The sequence below is a fragment of the Copidosoma floridanum genome, unplaced genomic scaffold, assembly GCF_036245765.1.
Source record: "Copidosoma floridanum isolate Cflo_tuat_1 unplaced genomic scaffold, Cflo_Japanese_pri ptg000030l, whole genome shotgun sequence".
NCBI lineage: Eukaryota > Metazoa > Arthropoda > Insecta > Hymenoptera > Encyrtidae > Copidosoma > Copidosoma floridanum.
The window spans coordinates 5147619-5168057 of NW_028321907.1; the positions used below are offsets into that span (position 1 = coordinate 5147619).

The 20439-nt window shown below is 42.5% G+C and overlaps 1 protein-coding gene across 3 annotated transcripts; it reads left to right on the forward strand.

Moving 5' to 3' along the window:
* The first annotated feature begins 2935 nt into the window (after positions 1-2935).
* Positions 2936-19819, forward strand: nAChRa3 (nicotinic acetylcholine receptor alpha3 subunit). Of its 3 annotated transcripts, XM_089597149.1 has the most exons (13): positions 2936-2988; positions 5964-6103; positions 6377-6421; positions 10540-10649; positions 10770-10950; positions 12135-12250; positions 12707-12875; positions 17083-17219; positions 17299-17418; positions 17884-18225; positions 18553-18781; positions 19224-19401; positions 19723-19819. In XM_089597149.1, the coding sequence occupies exons 1-13, from the start codon at positions 2937-2939 to the stop codon at positions 19737-19739; spliced, it is 1836 nt and encodes a 611-aa protein (XP_089453275.1). In that variant the 5' UTR covers position 2936; the 3' UTR covers positions 19740-19819. The 3 variants fall into 3 exon arrangements, with proteins under 3 accessions (XP_089453275.1, XP_089453274.1, XP_089453276.1); XM_089597148.1 differs by lacking the exon at positions 19723-19819 and having other exon boundaries at positions 19224-19491; XM_089597150.1 differs by lacking the exon at positions 19723-19819 and having other exon boundaries at positions 17896-18225; positions 19224-19491.
* Positions 19820-20439: the final 620 nt, after the last annotated feature.

A 20439-nucleotide genomic window follows, 5' to 3' on the forward strand; every position in this document is an offset into this window, starting at 1 on the left:
TGTGTCTTATTCGTTTTTTTTTTCACTTTGGACAACTTTTTGACCTAGAAAACAGGGTTTTTTTTTTTTTTTTTTTAACACATTGGTTTGAAAATATCGCTTATTCAAACCTCTGCAGAGTTGGGCCTACTTTTTCACATGTTCCATTACTGTCCTTTTTTATCTTTATTTCGTATTTTTACACGATTTTATAGACAAGGGATAACCAGTAATGGCCTATCAATGAAAATAAACCTTCAACGTGACGATTCGACTATTCCGTTTTTACACAATCACAATCTACATGCATACATTTATGTATACGTTTCTATTTGCGAAACCCTGACGTCGACCCATGAAATCTCAACATTACTTGCCACTATTATCAACAAATAGTACAATTTGTCCTGTGCGAGTAACGGACGATCAAAAAAAAAAAAAAAGTAATAAAAGAATGGAAAAAGTTTTAAAACCGCAAACACAGCACGTGTACGTACAATATGGGGATGTAGGTACTCGTTCACTCACTCACTCACGAGTACAGGAACGATGGAAAAGCTCGAGGGAAGCAAAAGAGAAGTAATCAGTGGAACAAACGACGCTACATCAGACGAGGTATAGATAAGGGAAGAAAAAAAAGAAAGAGAGAGAAAAGTCCCCGAGTGAAAAAGGCTGGAGGTGGGAGGTGCCTGCACACCAATGTATGTATATACACAAGAATCGGTGGCAACAAATCAGCGTGAATCGTTAAACGTATAGATAGGGCTTCTCCCCTCACCCCATCCCTGCACTCTGATTGTGCAAAAAGTACGATCACCGGAACAATCGAACCTGCCCCGCTCTCACGTGTGTACATGTGCTGGACGAGTGTATCTACAGTGCAATGGTGCAAACAGGGCACCCAAATCCCATTTTCCAATGTTTTTTCATTTTTTTTTCTTTTTTTATTTGCCAATCGAATTAGAGCATAGAAACGTATGCAATGGCCGAAGCTCTGCTTGTACGCGACACGCTGAATTAAGAGGACAACAACGACGGTAGTGGTAGCATTATCCCGTGCTCCACAGCGAAAACACACACCCTTCCTTTATGCGAGCTACCCATTCATTTCGAGCTATCACTTGCGAATTCGAGTACCTTTTTTTAATTTACAACAATCGCATCTATAGTTTGCTGTTCAATGATGGCAAAAGATATATACCTTCGCGATAGAGCGAGCACACCCACGTATATATGTTACACCCGTGATATCGACAGCGCCGATGTATATAGCTACGCGTGTGTGTACATTAATACTTTCCAGTCGATTAGCATCAGCCAACTACTCGCCCGCTCCTCTTCCGCCAATCGCTTTATCTGGACATGGACTGACGGACGCGTTATCCTCTTTCCCTGTACCGTCAATACGTTTGTCACGTGTATGGCGCGTAATCTGTGAAATCCGGCTTTTCTTTCGCATCTGCGTGACGCATGATTGTAATAAATTTTTTACTACCATGTACATCCATGACACGTGTGTTTATGTTATACGATGTGCCTTTTTCGGGAATGAATTTCACCTGCAACTGTTACGGTATTCTATAAAAAAACGAAGAGATGCTGCTGTCAGGTCGATTTGCGGGGAAACGGGTGATGGAAAAGGAGCTCGGTAGAGGGATGCTTTTACGAGCTCCGCATAGGTACGTGTTTTTGGGAGTGCCGTCACTTTTGGAACTTTACTTTGCTGCTAAAGGTTACCAACAGCTTTTTTTTTCGGAAAGTGAAAAATCGGTGATTTTTAACGTGCTGGCACTTGTTAGATTGTAGATTTATAATAGTGAAGTAGCGATCCGACTCCTGCAGAGAAAACTTGGAGTGAAGCTAAATTATACGTACTGAGATTCGGAAAGTTCGGAATTTTTGTAAATCCATCGTTGCCAGGAGTTCTGTTTCTGAAGAATAGGGTTTTCAAAGAATTCGAGTGAACCGATCGATTTTCACGAGAAGGACTTGCAAAGTTGAGTAGAGATTTTTTTATTTTTTCTTTCAATAGATCTTACCCATAAGTCTTTGTGAAACGAGCCTTTGGTAAAAAGTAGACATGTATGTCTTTTTAAATGCCAAGCTTGGTCAGATACTAGATGTTTTTATAATGGTAACATAAACGTTTTTTAACACAAACGGCAGTTTAAAGTAGAAAACCCCGAGTTTGGTCAGACGGTGTGAATTTCCAACAACTTATGGAGTTTTAAATAGAAAAGTCAGGGTTTGGTCGGACAATATCATTTCTAATTGTGAATTTAGCCCTACAGAATTTTTAGTAGAAAATATCAAGCTTGGTCAGACGGAAAATTCCTCACAAAGTTCCAAGTAGAACAGTCCGAGTTTAGTCAGACGGTACACATTTCTTGTAGAAACGCAGCAAATGAATTTTTAAGCGGATAAACTCAAGTTTAGTCAGCCTGTGGATATACCCTTCTAATCATAACAGGTGCATGGAGTTTAACGGAAGCCCAAGTTTGATCAGAAAATATACGTTAAACTAGAATTGTAAGAAATAACTCATGTCGACGTTATGATAAATTAGATGCATACGGTGTGTTAGTTTGATAAAAAGTTTGAACACTCGAACTTTATTGTAAATATTTTGACACTTCCTGTATCCTTTTCTCATTATAAATCAAGTAGTCAATACCTCCTCACAATGCATTTTTACAATAAATCGTACAAATTTATCTTACTGCCTGAAAAATTGACAAATGGCTAATTGTACCGTAAGCATTAAAATCGTGTACGAAAAAAAAAAAAATCACCATTTACCAAAGCAGAATACTAAAGAGTAGCGCGCATGAATTTCTGCATTACAGAGTCTTTGGAGAAGCATCGTCGAAACAGGCCTGAAGAATCGAGACACGTCGCGGAGGCGTAAGGCGCACGAAGGCGAGAGAGAAATGAGGCGGACGTGACGTCACAATGACATGATGAAGAGCCTGGTGGGGATCATGTGGATTGTGTTGGTGCTCATATCAGGTAAACAAACAACCAGAGTTTAAAAATTTTCATCCCTGAGATGCACGTAAAAACCAAGAACGGATAGCATCATCTGTAGGATTCGAATGTCGCAAGCTCCGATCGATCATCCAACCGGAAATTCAACAAAAGTCATCCGGACAAACTTATGCGCAACTCCCGCGTATATAGAGCACCGGCGATATAGCTCGAGAAAAAATAAAAATAAAAGCAAAGAAGAGCGATGAGAAAAGTTAAAAGAGCTCGCATTGGCTTCCCAAACGATGTATCGAACGGAGAGAGCGGCAAGGAGGCGGAGTATTCTCTGATGAAGTTTTCGGTAATAACAAGCGGAAGCCTTCGTCCCACGCGATCTCCCTCACCATTTGCGAGAATCAGCCGGTCGAAAGAGTCGTACACGTGAGCGTGGGACTCACTGCGATACAGCCGCGAACCACCCCGGTCACGTATCCGATTCGGCTTTATGGGCTCCGATGATCACGCAGGCTTTATTCCGCGTGTTACTGCTGCCTCGTGCCTTTCCTTGCTTCGCGAAAATCGCAACGTCGATTTTTGTCTTGAGCTTAGTCATGGTACAAAAATTACACATTTTTCCACCCACACCGGGATCGCTACACAGTTAAACAATTTGAGCCATCACGAGTCTGATAATGCTCAACGAGGAAAAAAACCCACAGCTTCGCGTCAAAATCCGCTACGTAAAAAACTCGTCCCCTTCTCCAGCACGCGGCACTCATATTTCCTCGACGACGATTTTAAGAGCACTTTGCCCACCGCGGACGATTGGCTTTCATATTTCACGCGACATTTCCACGCGGGATCTCGCCCACACAGAGAGAAAAGTACGCGCACTCTCAGGGGCATTTTGTCCTTAAGAAGTTCGATCAGCGGGGGGGGGGGGAAATGGTTACTTTTTTTACCGATCGATACAGAGGGAGACCAGCAAGTTGCGGGGAAAGAGAGAAGAGCTCCCACCCGAGGGAGATGCCAAAGATTCCCCGACGATCCTCGAGTATTGCGAACGACAGCGCGAGTCCTCGCAAAATACGTACTATTCAAACTCTCGCGTCGCGTCGTCCATACACCTACATGCACAATGTGGAAACCGAGGCAACGACTATACGTATACGCTGTCCATTTCCCGGCCAATTCAAAGGGGGGGGGGTAGTGCAAGTTACTCCCCACGGGTGTACCACCCATTACCATGCAGATCCAGCGGGGCGAACAATTAAAATTGAGCATTCGGCAGTAAAGTGCCGGGCCTAGAAGCCGTGGTGGCGGTGTTATATGCAGCGGCACTGTACGGTGATGGGTGGCGTAAACATCATTAGTCGACGCACGCAGCGGTGCGAGAGGGACTCGAGTGCATCAGCTGCTTTTGACGCGCGTGTACACGTATGAATGCTCTAATCCGCGCGTCTCGAGGAGCTGTACTTACCTGGTGTACTGGAATATGCGCGCGTGTGCCGAGGCGGGCCAAAGCTCTCTCTCTCTCTCGGAAATTAACTGACGCTACACGGTACGCGCGCATTGTCTTCTTGAAGGAAACGCGTGGCGGCAACAGCCTGCTCAGAGTTGTACTTTTGCGTTAATTGAGAATAGCTCATTCGAAGAGATCGGTCGCGCCTGTGTCAACGACGTGCCTCGAGATTGGGGTCAAAGTGGGCAGGACCATGCAAAATATGATGTCGGGTGATTAAACGATTAATAAACCTTTTTTTTTTTTTTTTTACCGCCAAGGTATGTTAAATAAAATGTGTATGGATGAAAAAAGAGGAGCGAGAGTAAAGTAATTACGCGTGAGACCGTAAAACTAGGGGAATGGGGAATGGAAGTAAGAAGATGGCTCGGATGCAAATGGGAAAGAACGGGCGTTGTATACATGACTAGATCTATGAAAAAAGTTTAATATTGGAAACAAAGGGTCCTTGTGTGAATCGGGGTATTTATACAAGTATACCCACGGTGTAAGTAAATAATGATCAACTACGCAGGACAAGGTTGCTACGAAGCTTGATGCGCCCTTTAGAGGCGGCGTATTTTGGATTTTCGTTATCTCCGTTCCGTGATTTTTCGTAGATTTTGGCGTTGCGCAGTGATATGCAATATAAGCCAAGGAAAAAAAGCCAAGGGAATTACAGAGGAGACAGAGCAACGCGCGAGGAGGACGAGGGCTGCCGGGAAGAAATAATCATAACGAGAGAAGCTCCGTATAACAATGGTGCGGGTCACGAGGCGAGTGCTTCATTTGCATGGCTCTTGTACACGTAACATACATACATACATCTATACATATATACTATCATTATCGTCATAATTTCCTCTTTGTCTGGCAGCTATTGCGCGCGTCTATAAATACAGAGGCGCACAAAACACAGAGAACTAACAAGCCAACTTGTCATGCTCGTTTATCCAAATTTTTTTTTTTTCTGCCCCGGCTTCGAAGGGACGTAAAAAATTCGCGCACTTTTTCACGGTCTTGCGCTCGTCTATCTCTCCCTCGTTACCTGTTGTGCCGCTGTATAATGCTCACCGGGAAAATGAAGCTCATTGTTTTCCTTCTCGTCCTTTCTGAATGTTTTTTATCTCGGAAAGCAAGAAAAGAGAGAAAGAGAGAGGGAGGAAAAGCGATCGAGCCCTTTGTATACAGTCGTAATTGCAATGTTACTGTTTTTTTTTTTTTTTTTTTTTTTTCTTTGAGAATATTTGAAACAATTTATAATTGCCGAGTGAGCTAAGGAGGTAAATGCGGATCTCGTTAATGAGTTCGCAAACTTCGTTAAGGTGATTTGGGGAGAAATTGTTATTTTTGAGTTGTTGGCGTGTTTGTAGAAAAAAAAAAGGATCAAACAAAAAGAGGATGTAATATTTTAGGTAACGGATAAAAACGAAAAGAGACAAAGAAAGATAAGGCGCACGGTACGAGGTGATAAAAAATGTGCTACAATTCGTTGGTGTTGTTTATCTGATTGCAGGATGCTCGGGAAATCCGGACGCAAAGCGCTTGTACGACGACCTGCTCTCCAACTACAACAAGCTCGTCCGGCCGGTCGTCAACGTGACGGACGCCCTGACAGTTAAAATCAAGCTCAAGCTATCGCAGCTCATCGACGTGGTAAATCACTGCTTCTCCCTTGCCCTCTACCACCCTCTTTTCTCATGCTTATGTATCACCATTTATTTGCACGGAATTAATACATCGAAATACAATTTCGTATTTTTTATAAAAAAAAGTATGATAGTGAATAAAATAAATTAAGGATTTTTTTTTTTTTTTTTTTTTTAAGGTTCCTCGTTACACTGAAGTAGAAATTTTCTTTGTGGTTTATTTCATATAAAGTCTTTTTTCAGAATTCGTGCTGTAATAATGATTAATTTAATTTTGCAGAACCTGAAAAATCAGATAATGACGACGAATCTCTGGGTGGAACAGGTAATTGATTTTTGTTTATTTGTCATTACAATTATAGAGCTAGCAGTAATTATTGTATCAAAAAATTTGCACTACGACTTTTTCTGAAAGCACTATATCATATTTGTGTTGAAAATATTTATTTTCATTACTATACTTGTAATGCAGTGCTCGACAAAATTTTTTCCAGCAAAAATAGTGCATTAAAATTAAAAAAAAAAAGTTTAAGGAAAACTGGGTCAAACTATTTTAAAAAATTATTCAAACCCTTTTGTGAGGGCTTTATCATAAACTTAGTTAACAATATTTGAGGAAAATATGCAAAAATAGTAAAAATCTGAGAAATGACTGTACCCACTCATTTATAATAACAGACGAACCTTGCACACGTTTAAAACAATCATTCAATAAAACAAAAAGGACGGGCAATAAAAAAAAAGATGTATAAAAGTTGGAGAAACAGCCACTCACTCGCTCCGAAAGCCACTACTACACTCTCCATCTCCCCTTATCCCCTATAAAAATGCAAAACTCGGAAAAATAATTCCCATTCATACATAATCTCGCCATTTTCTCACCCGAGAAGAGCCAGCGTCTCCCCGAGCAAACTCGTCCAACGCCTCGCTCGCGGATAAGAAAAATCAAGCGCACAGCCAGCCCCCGCCCCACTCGTTCCTTCTCTCTCTCTCTCTCACTTCCTTCCAACCTGTCCCTATATACAATTCTGCCTTTAAATGCAGTGGCTTCGGCCTACATTTCTCTCACCCACCTACTTACCACTCCACGCGTCTTTTTCTTATCACACCCCGCGAGCGAGCATATTTTCACTTTCCCGTTTAACGTGTGGTTGGCTGGCTGTCAACGCATCCGCAAGACACGCTCGCTCCGCCGTACGCTCAAATCGTCGCCGCTGAGATATTTCGCGGGAACTTCCTTCTCTCTTTCTCCATTTCTACCGAGCTTGCGAGCGCGATTTTTATCATTATTTTCCTTTTTGCTGGCAATCAAAGTAAAGATGTTTCGTAAGAAAACGCGCTTTCAGGAGTACAAAGTCCATGAGTTTCGGGGATCTTAAAAAATTAGATCAGTCCCTGGTAATTGACGAAGGCCGTGGAGCAAAGAGCTTCTGTGTGCGGTATAAGGAGCTTTCAGTTTTCGAGCCATTGTTAATGCAACAACTGTTGGGTAGGTTCTTGTTGATTAAAAATTTCTCGTGTACTCGAGGAGGAGCTTTACAAGTTTTAATGGCAAAATGCTTTGTGAAACTCGGCAACTCGTCGTCTGTTTATTTATTTGTTGATCACGTTCATCCGATTAAAAAGTTTCACAGTCCAGTTGACATTTTCACCGTGATTTTGAGAACAAAATAGATGCTATTCGAACTAGTCTTTAAAAAGCTGGGGTAAAAAAAAAGAACTTTGATCGTTTAGCCGAAATTGATCTTATGAAAAACAACTCGCAAAGCAACGAGCACACAAACTTTTGTATCCTTCGGCGTCTCCTCCACGCACGTGTGACTTGTTTTCCAAACTTTACACCCCTCGAGGGACGTGACTGCGAATCAAGCGCTTGGTATTCGTCTCAAAACACTCGTTCGTCGTACCGCGCAAGTCCTTCCGTACGTATAAGTCACGAAAGGGAGGGAAAGGGACATACCCACGCGCCAAGAATTAATGGCACGGCAACGATCGTGCCGATATAAAAGTTTTCGCGATGTTCCAACCGTGACTTTGGACACTTTTTCTTCTCAATCGGGTGATCGCGCAAACCCCACTTTTCAAAAGTCGAAAAGCGCCCTTCCTGCACTATCAATATTAATCCCACTGCATTTCTTATACACTCCCTGATACTTGCGCGCCATACGCGACGTCCATCATTGGGTTTTTTCACTTGGATTGTTTTATTAAAAAACGTCCATACGACTAATCAGTCTCGAACAAACACCACAGCTTCAGCCCAGTACGTGACAATCAATCTTACGAGGAAAGGATTACACAGTGGGGGGCTAATTTATCACTTGGTACAACACGCATTGATATATCCCGGTGCTCCATTCGATTACCGAATGACCAGTTGTAACGATCGTGTAACAGCCAGCCCCATAATGTTCTCGCTCTTCGTAATATGCCCATATCCATCACTCGCCGATTTTTCGAATGCGTACATTGTGAGACATGGATGTAATTTTACGCTTTTACTGCCCAAGTCGTGCCAGACCCTGTGCTCGCGACCGACCAAACGAATATAGCTCTTTTACTACAACGTCATCAGAGCGCAGTGCCGTAACACACGGCCGTTCAAGTTGTTACGTGTTTCGCAACAGCCGTGCACGCGAAGGGTGCGATTGTTATTATGATTTCGGATGCGTATACATATCTCCATAATATATAGACCTTGCCCATCCTCGTAAAGACTTGTGCGCTTTAGCTGTATTTTATCTCATCCGCTGAATTTACATTCAGGTGAAATATTGTTTTTATTTGGCTTTGGAATTCACATGTACAACGTTATACGCTTCGAGATTCAAAAAATATGCCTCGACAGCGCTTGTACAATGCACATAGTTTGGGTTATCGCAAAGTTTCCGCAGCTGCGAGAACAAAGTTGAAACTTGGCGTGTGTTATCATTCGCATGCATCCCCCAAAATAGACGGGGAGAACGAGCTTAAAGCCCATCTGGCCGCGCGTATGTATGTACAGCAACGTAAACGCATCCTGTATACTGTTATAGTAAAGCAGAGAGAGAGAGGGATATATAACATCGGGAAAGTTTAAAATATGCGCGAGAGAACCTTAAAAGCTCGGCGCGTATGCGCGAAAATTCGGGCTCTGTGTTTTCCGACAGACGCGAGCTCGATGCGTGAATAAAATTTTTGAGGAGCGAAAAATCACCGCGCGCTCGTCTCAAAGAGTAACGGACGGGCAAACGGGTGTACGTGACAGCTGAGGGTTTTTGTACCAACGCATTTCTGGATGCATTCGAAAAACAAGGAAACAAAGCCTAGACGCGCGGAGGATGATTTTTTGGACGTTTGATCGCGAGCTGAATAAAATTGTCCGCGTTTCTTCTCGTCGGGTCGCTCGCGCTTTTGTCGTATTTTTGACTGCGTGCATCACGAGCACTCCCAATCGAAAAGCAAAGCGACCCACATTCGCGAGGTTTTTCCACTACACTGCTCTCAACAACCTGTGTCACACGGATAAATATAACTTGTTTGATACCTGATGATGATTTGAATTATTCCACGAGACGGGTACACCATAGCTGATGCTTCAATGTTTTTTTGGTGTCGATTGCGATTTCATCTCGATCACGTATACCTTTTACCTAATGGTCACTAATAATCTTTCAGGAAATTGCTCCAAGTCAGAGCACGCGAACATTTTTCTCGAGCTAATGAATTGTCGTTGACACCTTTAATGGTACAACACGGCGTCCATTCGAGGCCAGCTCGGAAGGCAGTGTACGTTTAGTCCGGTTACAGGTGGATATATACGGGGGCGAGGACGTCGGCACCGTTGTTTGGGGCTTTTACGCGGCTAATGGGTATTAATTGTCCGGGGGATTTACGGAGGGAGCCGGTCCGGTGTGCTTTTGGGCTCGAGATTGTTTACGATTCCAGAAGACTCGCAGTACGTGCCTTCAGGGCGCATATTCAATTTCGCCCTCGTGACGAGCGTTGATCATTCAAAGTCCGTTCAATACTGTACAACTTGTAGTCCTCTCGAGGTGGGCCGTTAACATATTATACGCCGGCGTACCTCTCCAAACCAATCAACTCTCGAACAAGGTTCCACGTGGGTTTTTAAAAGTCCCGCCTTTAAGCCTCCCCCGTCTTTTTTTTTATTTCAGCGAGATATCTTTCTCCTGTATCTCGGCACGTGCTCTTTATATCGCTTTACAGTGCACGAGCAACTTTTTCAACCTTTTTTGCACTGTGGAGACTTTAGTGGAAAAAAAAAAGAAAAAGAAAATGTCGCAAGGTCAATTTAGGAGGATATTTGTCAAAGTTTATCAATAACAAAGTATCTTTAAAAAATGTACACGTAGTGAGAATTTGTGCAAAGGTAAAAGGTAACAGTGTAGGGATGATGGAAAGAGAGATTTGCTTGATCCCTGGCTCCGTTTGCGGTTGCAGTCGTGGTACGATTACAAGCTCCAATGGGATCCGAAGGAGTACGGGGGCGTCGAGATGCTGCACGTTCCCTCCGACCACATATGGAGGCCCGACATAGTTTTGTACAACAAGTGAGTATTGGCCATCACCCACCCTCTATAATATATTTGGGCTCCGCTTTAATTTGCAAATACATTTATCCTTGATTATTTTAATGAAATTGTTTCCTTGTTAATTTTTCGCGCGTCTAGCGCCGATGGCAACTTCGAGGTGACCCTGGCAACGAAGGCCACCCTCAACTACACGGGCCGAGTCGAGTGGAAGCCACCAGCGATATACAAGTCTTCCTGCGAGATCGACGTCGAGTACTTTCCCTTCGACGAGCAGACCTGCGTCATGAAATTCGGCTCTTGGACCTACGACGGCTTTCAGGCGAGCCTTTCACCCATTTTTATATCTATACATCTATTTTCGGAAGAGCACGTCCGCGCTGCTTGTCACTCGCCGCGGGAAAAAAAAAAACGTTCCAATATCGCTCTGCGGGCGGACCTTTATACGTATGGTACACGTGTATCGCGTGTGCCGGAATGTATGGGCGTATTATATATACATTATCCATTGCGGAGTAATCGATGGCCCGTCGCTAATTTTCGTGGCTCAAATATTCCAATTGCGGGACATTCCGAGGTCGGGTATTCGATGAGCTGCTCAAGGTCGAGGAGCCAAGGGATTCTGGGAATGTTTTCCGGAATGGAGGTAGGAAAGGGGGATTTTTTTCTTCTTATCTGATCGAGTTTTGGGTTTTTCCATTAGTTGTATCGGTCGTCCTTTTTAATTTGATTTTTTTTTCTCCCTCCCCAAATTGCGTCGTGCGATTTGTGTGTTTGAAAATGAGGGACTCGTCGCGGCGTCGAAAAGTTTCATATTTGGGAAGCGGTAAAAAAAAGGAAAAAAAGAGGGTCGAGTGCAACTTGAAAAAGTGGATTATCCGATGCGTCGCTCTAGCCGCTTCATAAAACTCGGTGAAGTGGACCGAATGGTTTCGGAACTCGTTTCCCTCGCATTGATTTTTGTGGTTGTGGTGGCAATCGACGCTCCTTTCGGACGTACGAATATCTCTCTTTGAACAATAAAAAAAAAAAATAAAAAAAAAAATACAGCATATATTCGATTTACGCATCGATGCTTCCCGAGACCAAAGGTAATTAGAGCCGCGATCCGCGTTTCCAAAATGCAAAGGCAGGCCTCGTTGGTCTGAGATTAGCGATGCTCGAGCTTAACAGGGCGATTGAGCCTCCCCGAGGGCAGTCGGAACGTGAGTTGGCGAGGGAAAGAGAATTTTTGACACAGCAAAGTCGGTGGACTGTGTGGAAGCTCGTAATTGCGGATTATACGTGTCAAGGCAGAACCGGTCCCCCAAAGGGATATTAGCGGAGTACGTGCAGTTCGGGGTGACCGAAAAAAAATACATGTAAATTTTCTCACACGAGAAACCCGGGCAAAATGGTGCTAAAACTTTTTTTTTTCTCTCTCTCTCTTTATAAAACTCGTTTCGAGACGAGTTTTGACGGTCGATGGTACGAATGGTCAATCTAAAAGTTCGCACTGGTCCACAGGTCGATCTGAGGCACATAGACGAGGTGCAGGGCAGCAACGTGGTCGACATCGGCGTTGATCTCTCCGAGTTTTATACGTCCGTCGAGTGGGACATACTCGAGGTCCCGGCTGTCAGGTGAGATAATTCATTCCAGCCCCCCTATAGGAGCGTTCCACTTTTTTTAAAAACATTTTTTTCTTCCGCCCTCGTACTTCAAAGAGCACGTCCGCGAAAACGATTTTCATTCCGCACGCGCCCGCAGCGCCATCGGGGCCCCTTTGGAAAGTAACGATCTTTCATTTTTACTCGCTCGCGTTTAACCAAAGTGTCATCCTTTTTTTTTATTTTTACCCTCAATCGATGAACTTTTTATACATGGCTTTTTCCAGTGTCTTTCCGATACACGAATAATAAACTGTCGAAAAAAGTAAAGTGCTCTTATTCAAAACCCAAGCCACGCGAGTCGGAAACGGAATGCGCCACTCGTATCCTCGCTGTTTGTTAAAAACCCACTTCTTCCTTTTTTTTTTTTTTTTTTTTTTTTGCAGTTTACGTATGTATGTATTTTTTGTTTTGTTTTCTTTGTTGCAGGAACGAAAAGTTTTATACTTGCTGCGACGAGCCGTACCTCGACATCACTTTCAACATCACCATGAGACGCAAGACCCTCTTCTACACGGTCAATCTCATCATACCCTGCATGGGCATATCCTTTCTCACCATACTCGTCTTCTATTTGCCCAGCGACAGCGGCGAAAAGGTCAGTTTTTTCCCTCTCTTTTTATACTTTCGTTTTCCATTTGCTAATTTATTTCATTCGCGATGAAGAGTTCGCATAAAATTTTTTTTTTTTTTCGTACCCATCTATGTTGGATGCTGTTTCTTTGTTTTTGATCTCAGTGTTTTCCAATTGTTTTTTATTTGTTTTATTTTTTCGTCCGTACGTACTGGCAAAAGCACTATCGCCGCACTCGACTCGTGATTTTATTTCGTAGGTACTGGAAAAATGCATTTGCGGATTACTTAAGCAGTTTTGCTCGTAGCTTTTATTTTCTGGGAAAAAGCCCTCCGTAGACTCACTTTATGGGAATACTTGACGAGAATTGCAATTAACTTTCACGTTGGTTTTTTTAACTAGGTACTCGGGATTTCACATTAATTTCAGAGCTAATTATTTTCAAAGACGAGTCGCGTTGACACACAATTTCATAGGTACGCCGATTCATCGAGTGTCGAAATAAAAGAAAATCTTCCCTTCTTCGCAACAAACACAAACATTCCCAAAAATCTCGGCTTGTTACCTGCCTCTGCAGTTACTTGCACCAAATCCAATATCACGCGTCCAACTCCACTCGATAAAAAGCTCGAGTCCCCCCCTATACGCTTTCTCTCTCATCGTCCATCTCAACCTGCTCTTTTTCCATTTTTTTTTTTTTTTTTTTTTTCACATACTACTTGAACTATCTCCAGCCGTTTTGCATACCCCGACTCTTCACGCGCAGATAGCTGTACTCCCGTTTCTCCAGGACCTGCTCCTCTTGACCTCTTCCTTCTACTCCGCCACTACTTCTCGATATTTTATGGAGCAAAAAAAAGGGGGGGGCTAGCCGAGTTTCACTCGCATGCATACAGCGGATGGTGGAAGGAGATAGAACAGAAGAAAGAGAGATAAGGAGAGCAGTGTCGAGGAGGTGAACCAGTCGGACAGATAAAGACACATTGGTACAGAGGAGACGCGCCGCGTCGCGAGGAGAGAGTAAGTGCCGACGGAGGGAGAGAGAGGCAGACCAATGTAGTGTCTCCGGTGATAAACGGCCGTGGAGATAACGTGAGATCTGACTGTGTATATACGCGTGTGTGTGTGCGTGTGTATAGGTGTGAAGAAGAGAGAGGGTTGAGATTTAGGTGGGGCAGCTTTCGAGAATATTTCCTTGAAATTTTGTGCATGTGTTGAATACGATGTGTATATAGAACAATGTTCCCTCTCTCTCTAATGTACGAGTGCAAGTTGGCTGTGCCGGGCTCCTTTCTCCTTGCCTACTTTGTACTTTTTTTTTTTTTTTCATCATTTCTCCTTCTTTCCTCTTTGTCTCGAAATTTCGCGAGGGCAATGGCGAGATGATTGGTGAAGTTTCTTGTTCCGCGAAATTAAGAGCCAGCTTTGGGCATTAACGGCACCGCCTGTCTTCCCCCTCGGTTGTTTTTATTTATGCCCCCACGCCCCTTTTTTCCCCCTCGAGGTATATATAAGTACAGATTTGCGAGACGTTTGGCTGTTGTGTTTGTGTTTATAATGTATTAGGCAAATGCCTTCGAGGGAACGCAAAAAACAATGAGAGCTGTACTGTGCCGTGTTTGGAATCGAGCGAGCACTGGTATAATATGCAGTCGCGTGGTACGGTAACATTTTTCCCTTGGCCTTAACGAGCCCTTAACACTACATTAACCCCGCAGATTGTGTTTATTCTTTTGTTACACCGTCACTTTGTCCGATATTTTATTAATTTCAAGTGCCAAGACATATACAGATGGTGCATAATTCAAGAGAAATATGGATCACCCCTCCCCAAAAAAAAGCCCTTAAAAATTTTGGCTCATCATGGGAGTCCAGTTTCCATTACCCATCGTAATTTCAAGCACTTTGGTACTTGCGTAGAAAATCACCTCGTAAACACGTTTCTGCTGTACCATTAGCAAACCGGCCAAGACTCGAGACAAATAAAACCTCGAGCACTGGATGGATAATTTCGTATCCATTTACCAGTAGGAAAAAAAAAACAGGCGTAAAAACCCTCGATTTACGAGGGAAGGAAAAACTCGAGGTTTACGTGATATTTTCAGGTGCTGGAAAGAAAAGACAGCGGAGATGCAGCGGCTAGAAGATCGAAGTACATCGCTCTCTTTGCTTCTATTTGTGTATTTTCCCGCTTTTCTACGAAGACGTACGAGCGCGGGAACGAAGAGTGAAATGGGGATGTAATTGATATAGGGGCTCCTCTCTTGGTTTTCGCGCATCAAAGACAATACCAATCGCTAGAGCATCGGGGTAGGGCAATGCACAAACACGTGTACTTTTTTTCTCTCGGTTTCGTGCAAATTCCTCTAGAGCACTTGCAAAGCAAATACATATTTATAGATTCGAGTTTTTCGAGGTATGAAGTATAAATTAGGCTGGGAGCATTTGTCCGTTCGGTTTGCTTGGAAAGTCCACGGAAACACGAAGAAAGTAGTATATCTTATTTTTAGGATCACCACAAAATCACGCGGAAAAAGAAAACATGCGAGAGAAGAGACAATGCGAATGTTTGGGTGGCGAGGAAAGCAAGGCGACAGATACACGCGATCCCTCATCTGCTTGGAAGTATATATATATATATATATATGTATATGTGTGGAGAAGTATATAACACGAGATTGATCGATCCCACGTTGATGCTCACGAGGCGCATCTGGGAGGCGATTCTCCATCCTTTCCCTCTTTTTTGTTTCGCACGCGTCAACACTCGCTTAATTTTTTTTTTTTTTTTTTTTTTTTTCATTCTGTTTCCTTCCACTTGCGCACTGCGTGTATGCGAGAAAAAATGCAGCCCATCGGGAGAGAGTGGTGCAGTATTCATCGTGCGAGGGGAAAAACATCAGGGGTGAATATAAAAGCGCGAGGGCTGGATGTATAGGTGATATGTTTATTTTGCGAGGAGGTGAGTTTTTGCATGCTCGTCAATTAAACGGGGTTCTCTGTCTTTGGGGATCGGAAAATCGAGACGCGACTGCAATATTTCGTATTCGTTGACGTTTGGCAAATATATGTGTAAGAATCTAGGTTTTTATATGAAGTAGGTGAGAAATGGATCAATTTATCCACACCCTTTTAATGTTACAATTTTTTTTATTATTTTTATATTTGAACACCGAGTTTTAATATAACCATATTTTTTTAGCTATCAATTAGAATATTTGTTTAAAATTTTGAAAGTTGTAAAAATTTTATGCACAGCAAAACGAAATATTTAAAAAAGAATAGTTTCATCCCCTTTAGAATGATTTGGTCCTAATTTGCTATACGTACGAGTTGCTGGAAAATGTCTTTGCTTCTGTGTCGTGATGATAGATTGTACCTACTTTTCTTGGACGCAAACTGGAGTGAACGTATTTTTCGTAAAATTTGGATGCATATTTTTTCATGGTTCATCGTACCTCGTCAGAAGGGGTCCTCCCAGCATTGTTTGAAATTATATTTTTCTAACGCACAGGTGAAATCCAATTAAAGTTCATCAGATTACACATCGTCGACAACTCGACAATTAAATATAAATTTTATTGAGAAAAAAATACACGCACCTACAAAAGCTCTTTGGTGCAGCTTTGTCGTGCCATTTGTTTGTTCATTTCGTTATTTCACCCACACGTTAGCAATGCGTGTACCGTTCAGAGGCGGCGCTTGGGATTCCAAGAGCTTAATTAGCTGGAAAATTTTTTTTTTGTTTTATATACAAATTCCTCGCGTGTGTGTATACGTACTTGGACTCTCTTTTTTCCTTCCCTCATTTGCTTTTCCTCTGCACCTCCTAAGCGGTTTAGCACACATTTTTTTTTCCCTGGTTCGTACACAGCTCGTTCGGTTTGGTATAGGAAGGAAAAAAAGCAAGACTCTCTTTCTCTTGTGGGGCACGAATTTTCGCTCGTTGCCTCGCTCCTCGAGTTTTCGAGTTCATTAATGGAGTTTCGCGCTTGATGTGTTGTTATGACTTTTTTTTTCCCTTGGAAGAAAAAAAACCAAAAATACGACAATTAAACACTATTTACTCTCTAAGGTTTCATCAGTCAAGTTTTACTGCGAATCAGTAAAATGTCGTTTACTTATCACAATAAGTAAACGACTTTTCACTTATAATTAGTCAATATTGACTAATTCGACTCATCTAACTTTAGAAGGTATGGTAGTTGGTACTTTTTTTTTCTGCGCACAGGTGAGTCTGTCAATTTCGATCCTCCTGTCGCTGACTGTGTTCTTCCTCTTGCTGGCTGAGATCATTCCGCCGACTTCCCTCGTGGTGCCGCTTCTCGGGAAATTCGTCCTCTTCACTATGATACTCGACACGCTAAGGTAACGACAATGACATTCAATTTCGTGTAAATTTTTAATGATTATTAATATCAAATAACGGCTTTTTGTCTTTCTTCAGTATTTGCGTGACAGTTGCGGTACTGAATGTGCACTTCCGCTCGCCTCAGACGCACGTGATGAAGCCTTGGGTGCGCCGAGTATTCATTCACGTTTTGCCCAGATTATTGGTAATGCGCAGGTTAGTACCCCCCATGGATTATCTTGAATTATTTTTTTTTTATACATATACTTTTACTGTAGTTTTGCTGATAGCTTAGATCCTTTGAACTATAATGATTTATTCTTTTTCATATGTAACGTACAAGCCGATTAATTGAAAGAAATGTGTAATTTGCAAAAACAGAATTTACAGCTTAATTTTTAGTATCGTAAATCATCATTTCGATTCCAATTTGAAAAATTCACTCATAAATGATTAAAAGACCTGTGAAATACTTGCTCTTTGATGTCTAATTATGTAGCAGGCAATTTGTCGGAAGATTTTCTTTTGGCTCCAGTCTTTCTTATTATACAAAAAACAAGTCTCTTTGTCAACCTATCCATTACAAAAAAAAAAAAAAAAAAAAAAAAAAAAAAAAAAAAAAAAAAAAAGCAACATAGACACAAAGTCCTGTAAACGAGAAAAAAAAACAAACAGGTCTAGTTTCATTCCCAGGCCGCAGTACCAGATCGACAAGCGCAGCCTTCAGATGCACGGGCTCGAGCACCCGACAACTCTGCGCCACCGCCGCCACCACCACCAGCCACCCTCCTCGTCCCACCACCACCAGCATCACGATCCCCTGCATCACCACCACCACCACCACCACGAGCAGCAGCAACATCACCCGCACCGATCGCCATCGGCCTCCTCGTCCCAGCGCGTCGTCGTGCGCACCTGCAACGGCCTGGAGCTGCGCCACGACCCCTACGCCGAGGCCTCGGCCTCGGAGCTGCTCGAGTCCTCGATCTTGTTTCCCAGCCTCGATTCGCGGGACAACATCAGGTCCAATTATTACTCAACGCCCACTCATTGTGTTTACATATTCACCTAGTTGACGTTTATTTAACAACAAATCAGTGAAATGCCGACGACAAATTTCTTTTTTTTTATGAAACAGATTCATAAAATCCATAACGTGCCTCTGCCGATTGAATAAAAATAAATCGGCACCTAACACCCATTTTTGTCTCAAAGTTCTCGGATCTGTGATTATCAAGCCAAGCGTTTTGGCTTAAGATCTCAAGATTTTTATTTTCACACTCGTACAACATATTTCATAAGACAATGTAAGAAAAGAAAAAAACCAACATCCCCTTTCACACTCAACAGGGAGCTGGAAGCGATAAACCTCGGCAGTCAGTGTAGGCTTCATGGTTCACCCGGTGCTGCTGCTGCGGCGGCCTCGACGACGACTCATCACCCCTTGCCCACCGAAGACAGCGTCGAGGAGCTCTGCCGTAGTCTGAATCACTGGCACCACTGCCCCGAGCTGTATCGGGCCGTCGAGAGCGTGCGCTACATCGCCGATCACACGAAGCGCGAAGAGGACTCGACAAAAGTGAGTTATCCTTCGAAATTCGAGGAGAAACTTTTCCTTTTTTTTTTTTTTTTTTTTTTTTTCATCCAAGTACTTTATACAAGTTGCTGTAAGGTCACAACATTTAATTGCAAACATAGTTGCTTAGTCTTTTTTTTTTTTTTTTTTTTTTTTTTTTTCTGGAAACGGAGCAATCATCGACGGGTCTTCGTTTATATATGGCTTTCCTCATGAAATTCAAATCGAATGGCTCGAAATAGTCGATTGTCTCGTCGTAACTTTTATGATGAATGAACGAACACTAAAAAGATAAATTCATATCGAGTCTTTGATGAATTAGTATGTTAAGTAATTAGTCAAAGTTATTTAGAAATCACTCATAACTATGAAAAAAGTCTATAGTAGCACAAATGATAAAAAAAAAAAATAAAATAAATAAATAAATAAATAAATAAAAAAACAGGTAAAGGAGGACTGGAAGTTCGTGGCGATGGTGCTCGACCGTCTGTTCCTGTGGATATTCACGCTGGCAGTGGTGGTTGGGACCGCGGGTATTATTTTGCAGGCGCCAACCCTCTACGACGACAGGCTGCCCATCGATGTCCGCCTTTCCGAGATAGCTTCGACAACGTCCAAACCAGGTTTTTTCATAATGCAATAAATCTCAGTTACACCCAATTAGCATTTAACGATATATTTTGCCAATTACGCCAATTTTTCAATTGATACAAACACACAGTGCGTGATAATATTTTTTATTCATTTTAATAAATTCGAAAAAAGTAAGCAGTTAATTTTCTGTTGTTGACAAATGCAAGAAAACAATATCGTTCGTAACACAATATTTTCACGCACTAAAAGTCAGACAGACTTACGTAACAGTATATAATATATGCGTATATAGCTTTGTTGCGCCATATGCCACACCGATAAACCAAAACTATTTTTTTTCACTGATGCAGTGATCACGACCCTTTGAGACGGCCATAGCTATCACGATTGCCACTCACACCACCACGACTACTGCCACTCACTACTACCACTACTACTAATGGCACCTTCTTCGCTTGTCGTCGGCGCTACGGCTGCTACGGTACCTTCCGTTATACGATTCGGAGATAATTTTTTTTTTTTATTTTCCATTATGATGAAATGGCACCTACAACTCGACGCCAAGTATCAAAAGCTATCACCTCCGTTTTTCACGTCAAATTAAATTCACTCCGACAAAAGCCCAGCAAAATGACGAATTTCAAGAGCCCATCGTTTCTGTGTACATAGTGGAATTTAAGCTCGGAGGTGCTCAAGAAGTGTTTGGTATTTTTTTTGTTTTTGTTTTGTTGCCAGAGCTTTACGGTCCTGTTCTCGGTCTTGAACGAAGAGCTTTAGCTCTCGAGTGACAATGCACAAAGCCTTTTTTTTTATCGTCTTTGTCGTCGTGCTCGTTTGGCCACTATGGATGTATATTATATTATTCGGTCCGATCTCGTGTCGCGCTGTTTCTATTCATCGGCACTGCGAAGGACACCGTCGTCGAGTCATGAAACACATCTGAAGAATCGCATTTTTCGCCAAACAAAGAGGTCACGCGATTTTGAATCCGGAAGCGAGCTCGCGATCGTTTGAGGACAACTTATTTCGACTTGGAGCTTCGTCCTCGAGAACAATTCTCCTGTACG